At 51.0% G+C, this 9,301-nt stretch overlaps 1 protein-coding gene across 1 annotated transcript; it reads left to right on the forward strand.

The window, feature by feature from the left end:
• Positions 1 to 4,396: 4,396 nt before the first annotated feature.
• TMEM158 (transmembrane protein 158) lies at positions 4,397 to 6,027 on the forward strand. The gene has a single exon (XM_070360491.1). It carries the CDS (start codon positions 4,531 to 4,533, stop codon positions 5,404 to 5,406), a length of 876 nt encoding a protein of 291 aa, XP_070216592.1. The 5' UTR covers positions 4,397 to 4,530; the 3' UTR covers positions 5,407 to 6,027.
• The last annotated feature ends 3,274 nt before the right edge of the window (positions 6,028 to 9,301 follow it).

Consider the following 9,301-nt stretch of genomic DNA (forward strand, 5'->3'; position numbering starts at 1 on the left):
ATTTTAAGCCCCTCTTTCCTCCGTCCTATTTTTATGATTCTTTTGTGGTTCTTGCTTCTCAGTCTACAGCGTGTGGTAATAATATCTTCTTCATTCCACCCACGTAATAAGAGAGAACTGACGAATCACTGTACCTGTGGCACTCTGAGGTCGTTAGATGAAAGGAATTCAAATAACCCAGAGAGATCTTTTTGTTAAGTATAACTTCAATAGGCAGCCTAAGGAAAAATTAGCTGACCCCTGGGAGGGACACAGGAAATGAAAAAAATGCAACAACTGGGCATCATTACTAATTATTTTCTTTGAAATCCTCATGATTGTTTTCTAACAACACAGCCCATGTAGAAAAAACTTGCTATTTGTGTTTTATAGATGAAACAGAGATTTATCAAATCTCTGTTTGATAAAAATGATAAGACTTGAGCAGATGGAAGGAGTGTCATTTGCTTTCTTCCTTAGAAGGGAACTGGGGTCATCTGGGATGTTCCTCCCAGTCACTCAGCTTGCCCTGGCTCACGCCCCTAAATACTGCTGGGCATCTGGGTCTGAGCTCAGTTCAGCCTTCCAGGCCAAACTCTGCCTGGCCATGTGGTTCCCCACGAGACCTGGCTCCTCCGCCGGTTCCGGGCAGGGCAGGCAGGGCTGGGGGTGGCTCCTGGCCTGCAGGCTGGGGACGGCTGTGTGAGTCTCATTGCTGTGGAACTGGTATGGCTCTGTCCATCTCAAGCCCCTGACTACTGCCCACACCCTGCCCGCTGGGTCGGCCCGGTCTACTGAATTCACTCACTCATTCGTCAGCTGGTCACTGGACCTCTACTATGTGCCACGCATTGTTTCATTGAACAAAACAGATAAAGCCTTGCTTTGGGGGATTAGGCATTCCCTAATGCCTAAGAAGGGAGACATTAAACCAAGAAGAACAACACGCAGTGTGTCAGCTGACGGTAAGTACCAGGAAGGCAGGGAACAAGGCACCAGAGGATGGGGAGGGATGGGGATGCTGGTAGTGGGTGCTATTTTATAGGAATGGTCTGGCAAGGCCCCTCTGGGGAATCTGATATCTCAGCAGAGATCTGAAGGAAGGGAGGGAGCAAGAAAGACAGCTACCAGAAGAACAACATCCCAGGCAGGGGAAACAGCTTGGGCAAAGGCTCTAATTCTAGATGTGCTTGCTGTGTTCCAGCAAGGAAGCCAGCAGACCTGGAACAGAGCCAGTGAGGGGAAGGGAAACTGGTAGAAGATGGATCAGAGAAGGGACCAGAAGCCACAATTAACCATCAGGCCTCTGCCCGTAGCTCAGGCAGAGTTCTTAACCAGTAGGCTAACTCAGTCAGCAGCTGTGTGTTGAGTGCCCTTTGCTCCTGGGTAGACTCCCAGATCCCCACTGGGCTGAAGGGAAGAGCACAGAGTGATAATGGCTGCAAAAGACAGTGGGACTTTAATTTCCTTTTTTTCCCAGAGTATTAGTGGTACATTTAGAGAATATGAAGATGGCAGAAGAGAATAATGATGCAGAGAAGTAGAGAAACAGGTAGCCAGGTTTCTAACGGTTTCCTCCACTGTTTTCCAATCTTTGTCTAATGCTGTTATGTTTATAATATATGTATATCTTTAAAAAGAAACTTGGGACTTCCCTGGCAGTCCAGTGGTTAAGACTCTGTGCTTCCACCACAGTGGGTGGAAGCTCAGGTCTGATCCCTGGTTAGGGAACTAAGATTCCACATGACATGGGGCACAGCCAAAAGAAAAAAAAGGTTTTAAAATTATTATGAATAAAATAAAAAGAAACTCAACCAAAAGTTTTTATCAAGATAAAAGAAAATTATGCCATATAGTCGTTTAACTAATGCACAGACTTTGGAACGCAACCTCCATAAGACAAGACACAACCAGTTTTTTAAAAAGCACAAACTCTGAGTCAGTGGAGACCAGACTGACATCCTGGCTTTGTCACCAGCTTCTGTGAGGCCTCAGGTAAATTACTCACCCTCTCTGAGCCTTAGTTTTTCACTGTAAAATAGGTATCACTCTGGGACTATTGAAAAGAGTAGAGATGATGTGTAAAACATCTGGCATGTGGAAAGTACTCAATAAATGGTGGCTTGTCAGAGCTTTAGCAAACAGGCAAATCTATCCAATCAACAAAGAGCAAAACATAAATTCTCAGAAAGGAAAAAAAAAAACCACCACAGGCCCTCTCTCCCCTGTTCGGTGCTTCTTCTGTCTCTGGTAACACACCAGCACACAAAACTGAAAACAATTTTATCTTATCTTCCCCAATTCCAACTGCCCCCAAAGAAAGCAAATCATTCTAGAACTGTATGGCTGTCCCTCTGAATGAGGGCACGGTGCTGGAGTCCATAGCATAAAATGGAAAGGGGGCAGAATTCGGCTTCCCAGGATGCAGGGCAATGGTGGCACAGCTTTGCACTTAACTGGCTCCACAACTGGTTCTGTGTCTTCTCCCTCTGCTGCTGCCTCCCTGCTCAGACAAAGCCAGAGAGTTCCTACCTCTTGGTCAAACCCTAGAGAGCATCCCTCGCTACCAAAGACACTGGACTTAAAACCCACCCCTTGAAAACTGGGTGACTCTCAGCCTTCAGGATAACCTGAGGCCCCTGTTCTTGGGCTGTTCACCAGCCACATAGCTCAGATTAAAACAGCTCTGCCAGATCAGACAGAAGATTCTGTACCTGACATGCAAGGTTAAAAGGAAAACTAATTTTTAATAAAAGCACAGAAGTTCATATTGTCCTGATAGCTTGCTTTCCAGCAGAAAAGTGATGAAGGTTTAAACTAAAGGGGAGTCCTGGTTCCTTGGGGAAATTAATCATTTCTGTAGAAATCAAAGATCATTCCAGCTAGCCTGCACTGAACTAATAGGAGCTACATCTTTTCAGCCACCACATAAGCACCTTTGTGGACGGATGGACAGACATTGGGTTGAGCGCACTGATCACACCAACCCTGCAAGGCAGGTACCACTGACCCCAGTGTTGAGATGGGGAAGCCAAGGCCAATTAGAATAATAGCTTGCCCCACTAGAAAGAAGCCACGTAGGTTTGGGACCTATATTTTGGAGCTGTTTTTACATCTTCCTCAACCTGGTTTGACTCATTGTTAGATACAATGGATAAATCTGCCAGAAATGTAATCAGCCACCAAGCCTAGCAATGCTCTGTTTAGGAAAGGAAGTTTAGAGGGAGTGTCATTTCGCTGAGGGCCTGTTTCTGCTCTCCACACTCCTTCCCTCTCAGACTCAGGAACAGCCGGTGCTCCGAGGGCACATTGGCTTCAAACCACAGGGTTATTCTCTTGAAGGGGCATGAGGGAATTTTTCTTAACAAGTGTAAAAGGCCAGATTGCTTAAAAAAAAAAAAAGAGGTGTTTTTTTTTTTTTTTTTAACATATAAATCTGATCTTGGCAGTTATTCTTGACAGGCTTTCCCCCACTTAATGCCCTAACAGGGATGAATCTTCCCTTGAAAACGTTCTACATACGAATCTTTCATAAATACCTTGCTCATCGGACCTGCCAAATAGGCCTTGTTTCCTGGGAACCCCAGAACCGCTGTGGGGCTCACATTCCCACCAGAACCCCTGCACCTCAACTCCACAGAGTTCTTGGAATTTTCCTTGGGGTCTGCTTGCTGTGAGAATAACAAGTGGATCTATTGTGTTGGAGGCACATTAAAAACCAGCCGAACTCTGCAGACTTGAGGAGACACGGTGGCCAGGAGTTCTGGTTCTGGCTCCTGCGGTGACCTGGGGACGTCTCAGTTTTACCTCTGTGAAAGGAACGGGGTCCGGAGAGCACTAAGGTGAGACACCACTCGGCCGCCTCAGGCGTAACAAAGGCTGGTCGCCGGGCCCTTGAGCCTCCCTCAAGAGGACGCAATTCTCTCAGAGCGCTTTCTCCGCTTGGAGTTGGACTCCGGCGGTTGGCCCGGCCGCCAGGGCGCGTCCGCAAGCTCCGCCGGCCCTGCCAACCCCCACCGCGACCATCGGACGTTCTCCATAGACGCCTCGGCCGCGCCCGCGCTCAAGAACCGGAGCCCCACCCCCGCACGCGGCCAGCACCCGTCTCGCCCCCAGCCACGCCCCCCGACCACGCCCCCGCCCCCGCCGCGGCGCGTGCAACCCCGCCCTCCCCGGAGTCTCCGAGCGGCGCGCGGGCGGTGGGCGGGGCGCGGGCGGTGGGCGGGGCGCGACGGGGCGGAGCGCGCGGGAGGCGGAGCGGAGCCGGGGATTCCTGCTCCCCGCGAGCGCCCGGCCCAGCAGAGCTGCCCGGCCGTCCGAGGGCCCCCGCGCGGGGAGAGGCGGGGAACCCCAGACGCCGCCGGGCCGGGAGGGAGCCCCACGCCAAGCGAGCCGCCGCCGCCGCCCCCGCGCGGGCCTGTCTGGAGGTCCGACGCGTCTTCACTCCGCCCGCCGCCAGCCCCCGCGATCCCGCCGTCCGCTCGCCGACCCGTCTCCCTCGCGCCATGCAGCCACCACCAGCCCCGCGCGCGTAGGCGCCCGCCGCAGGCCATGCTGCCCCTGCTTGCCGCGCTGCTGGCCGCCGCCTGCCCGCTGCCGCCCGCCCGCGGCGGGGCCGTGGACGCGCCGGGCCTCCTCGGGGCGCCCCTCAACGCCTCGGTCAACGCGTCGTCCTCAGACGAGCCGGCCGCCCCGCGGTTGCTGGCCTCGGCTGCGCCCGGGGCCCCCGAGCGCCCGGAGGAGGAGGCGGCGGCGCCGTGCAACATCAGCGTGCAGCGGCAGATGCTGAGCTCGCTGCTTGTGCGCTGGGGCCGCCCGCGGGGCTTCCAGTGCGACCTGCTGCTCTTCTCCACCAACGCGCACGGCCGCGCCTTCTTCGCCGCCGCCTTCCACCGAGTCGGGCCGCCGCTGCTCATCGAGCACCTGGGGCTGGCGGCGGGCGGCGCGCAGCAGGACCTGCGCCTCTGCGTGGGCTGCGGCTGGGTGCGCGGCCGCCGCCCCGGCCGCCTCCGGCCCACCGGCGCCACCGCCGGGGCGCCCACCGCTCTGCCCGCCTACCCTGCGGCCGAGCCCCCCGGGCCGCTGTGGCTGCAGGGCGAACCGCTGCATTTCTGCTGCCTGGACTTCAGCCTGGAGGAGCTGCAGGGCGAGCCGGGCTGGCGGCTGAACCGCAAGCCCATCGAGTCCACGCTGGTGGCCTGCTTCATGACCCTGGTCATCGTCGTGTGGAGCGTCGCCGCCCTCATCTGGCCGGTGCCCATCATCGCCGGCTTCCTGCCCAACGGCATGGAGCAGCGCCGGACCACCGCCAGCGCCGCCGCCGCCGCCCCTGCCGCCGTGCCCGCGGGGACCACCGCCGCCGCCGCCGCCGCTGCGGCCGCTGCGGCCGCTGCCGCGGCCGTCACCTCGGGGACGGCGACCAAATGACCCGGCCCGCTCCTTCCCGTGTCCGTTCCGTGTCCGCGCTCTCGGTGCCTTTCCCCCCGGGAGACTCGGCCGGTGTGCTTCGTGCTGTAGTGACCGTTAGTTCTTCTGGGGAGGGGACCGCCGAAGAGGCCCCAGCGTGTGGGAAAAGCCAGGTTTGTGCCCCGCTTCTGGCTCCGAAAAGTAGATGCAAGCCCTTGCCCTGCAGGGTGGGATCCGCAGCTTGGAAGACGGAGAGGAGGGAAATGGGGCCCCTTCCCCTTTTTTGCGCACCCTGCCCTCCTCCCTCCCCGCACCCACGTGCCCTATAGAAAACGACCAAATCCTGTGTATTTGTTTTATATATTTAATAACTGTTTTAAATGAAAGTTTTAGTAAAAAAAAATTGCTATTGCTGTAGTCAGAGAAGCTCTTTGTATCTGAACATAGTATTTGAAATTTGTTGTTTTTTAATTTATTTAAAAGGGGGGCATGGGAATGATTTAACATCGATATATTGTTACCGCTGAAAATGAACTTTATGAACCTTTTTTCAAGTCGATCTATCCAGTGACGTGGCCAGATGGGCGTTTCTTCTTGTACTCTGTGTTTTTTTGGCTTTTAATACAGACATTTTCCTCCAGAGATGCGTATGTGCCTTTTCTTTATTTGATTCGGAAAAGGAATCCAAGAATTACGAGATGATCCCCTGAAACGTGAGGAAGGGAATCTCCAAAAAGTTAGAGAAGGGCTAACTATCTCCCTTACCTGTCTGGGAGAGGTGGGAGATGGAAACCAAATTACTGACCCTAATGCCCCCACCCCATGTTGTTTCGCCCTGCACCACACTGCCCTCCCCTGAAACAACATCCCTCCCCCCTCAGCCTCACTACCACTTGTCATGGTGGCATTCAGAGTTTTATGTGACTTATCTTTTTACCCACTTCAGGCAAGCCCCACAAAACACCCAGTAAAGTGCTGAAATAGTAAAATCAGTAGGTCCTCTGAGCCAAGTGTCTTTCATGAAAACAATTCATTTTAAAAGGCATGTAGATTTCCTTTTCATATGTGTAACCTTTAGTATATGGACACGTTTCAAAAGCTGGTTTTAAAACGGGGGGTATTTTGGCATTAAGATTTTTTCTCAAGTAAAGTCTTACGGACTAATAAACACCTTTAAAAAACTATTAAAGCTACTTTCCCTTTCTCCATCCCCTCCCCACTTCTGAGTGAATAAGTGCGCTAGAGCATTCCATTCTGGTGAATAGTAGGTACTGTTCTTGATAGTTCTCAAAGTAGGGTCCTGGGGACAGCAGCATCAGTAGCACCTGGGAATTGTTAGAAATGCAAAAGTGGGGCCCTGTCCAGGAACTACAGATGCAGAAGCTTTGGGGTAGGGCCCCGCAATCTGTTGTCTCTCCCCGCTCAGCTCCAGCCACCAGGATCTCACAGTCCCCAGGCTAGGTTTGAAAACCCCTACACGGGTGCTGACATGCGGTCATTTCTGCCACCCCCGGGAATGGGCCAGGGTCCAAGGGTATTTTGAGGAGGATGGGGATTTACTGTGGTTCTCTGGTGGCACAGCTGCGGCTCACCCAGGACAAATAAGGGACTCTCTCCACCTCTCACTCTTGGCATTTTCTGGTGTTCCAATTGTCTGAGCGTTGCCAGATCTGTCTCCTTACCTAAAGGACTGAGGTTAGCTAATGTGCTGGGGAGGACCCATTATTTTTTGTGCTTTCATGGGCCAGTGATGAAGGTCAAAATACTTAGCATCCTGATAACACCCTAAGGCCTCAGTTTGACCCTTCATACAAATTGTCTCCCAGAAAGCTTTTTTGGCACTTGAGGAAATAACCTGTTTGGGGAGGGGTACCCACCAGGACCCAATTTGCTCTGTTTCCAGAGTCCTTCCTGGGCTCCTGGGAAGTTCCATCAGACTTCCTGAGGGTCAGTTGGCAGGAGCGAGGCGGGGCAAGATTGATGACCCCCCTAGCTCTCTACTTCACCCTGGGTCTGACCCTGGACTGCAGGTTTGAACCTTGTTCAGAACCTAAAAGAGCCCCCTCCTAGTGGCTGTGCCTCAGAGTCTTGTCCCTGCAGTTTTCCCAGCAGTCCGAAGCTCCACACTGTTCTATCCTGGAGGATACACTGTGAATTCCAGCCTAGCTCTTAGGCTTCCTTGTAAATTCCACTCTGGACTTAAATCATGAATCACACTGTATAATGATCTAGAATTGTGATCTTTATCATTATAGTTAGTACCTTGGAATCTATTTCAGAATATTCTATGATCATAGAACTACCTTGGCTGGAGTTAAATTCCATATTCATTGGTTCTTTTGGTAAAAAAGATGCTGAGTTTTTTCCTAAAAGCTTTATCATTGTATTAATATAGTACCTCTCCTCCTGTGTTCCTAGATAACTCTGCAGCCTCTTTAGGAGGACTACAATGGCAATACGGAGACTGCCCTGGTGGCTCAGACGGTAAAGCATCTGCCTACAATGTGGGAGACCGGGGTTCGATCCCTGGGTCAAGAAGATCCCCTGGAGAAGGAAATGGCAACCCACTCCAGTGCTCTTGCCTGGAAAATCCCATGGACACAGTCCACAGGGTCGCAAAGAGTCGGACATGACTGAGCGACTTCACTTTCACAATGGCAATAATAATAATTATTATTATCACCATCATCATAAATAAATTATTATTTTGGATTAGAGAGGGAAAAGTAGAAGGGAAAACAGTAACTAAGAGGAGAGAAGTGAATTTACCACCTGAGCCACCAGGAAAGCCCAAATTTAAAACATCAGCTTTAATTTTGCACATCAGAGAAAACCATAAACAAGATGAAAAGACACCTACAGAATGGGAGAAAATATTTGCAAATGATGCAACAGATCAGGCTTAATTTCCAAAATATGCAAACAGTTCATACAGCTCAACAACAACAGAAAACCTCACAAATAACCCAACTGAAAAATGGGCAGAAGACCTAATCAGACATCTTTCCAAAGATATACAAATGGCCAAAAGGCACAGGAAAATATTCTCAAAGTCGCTAATTACTATCGAAATGCAACTCAAAACTACAATGAGGTATCACCTCACACCAGTCAGAATGGCTATCATTTAAAAGTCTGCAAATTCAAACCTGGTGCTCGGTGACAACCTGGAGGGGTGGAATGGGGTGGAGGTTGGGGGGAGGCTCAAGAGGGAGGGAACATATGTATACCTATGGCTGATTCATGTTGATGTATGGCAGAAACCAACCCAACATTCTAAAGCAATTATCCTTAAATTAAAAATATATATATTTTTTAAAAGTCTGCAAATAACAAATGCTGGAGAAGGCATGGAGAGAAGGGAACCCTCCTACACTGTTGGTGGGAATGTAAGTTGCTACAGCCACTATGGAAAACAGTATGGCAGTTCCTCAGAAAACTAAAAATAGAGTTGCCATGGGACCCAGCAATCACACTGGTGGGCATTTATCTGGAGAAAGCTCTAATTCAAAAAGGTACATGCACCCTCATGTTCACAGCAGCACTGTTCACAATAGCCAAGACGTGCAAGCAACTTAAATGTCCTGCAGCAGATGAATGGAGAATGATGTGGTGCGTATATATAATACTGCTCAGCCGAAAAAAGAAATAATGCCATTTACATGGACCTAGAGATTACTATACTAAGTGAGGTAAGTCAGAGAGAGAAAGACAAACACCATATCACTTATGTGGAATCTAAAATATGACACAAATAAACTTATCTACGAAACAGAAACACTCACAGAGCAGACCCGTGGTTGCCAAGGGGGTGCAGTGGGCCGAAGATGGGGGGAGCTGTGGGGCTGGCAGGTGCAGAATGTTTACATAGAACGGGCAGACAGCAAGGCTTTACTCGATAGCACAGGGAACTCTA

The sequence above is a fragment of the Bos mutus genome, chromosome 22 (assembly GCF_027580195.1).
Source record: "Bos mutus isolate GX-2022 chromosome 22, NWIPB_WYAK_1.1, whole genome shotgun sequence".
Lineage (NCBI taxonomy): Eukaryota > Metazoa > Chordata > Mammalia > Artiodactyla > Bovidae > Bos > Bos mutus.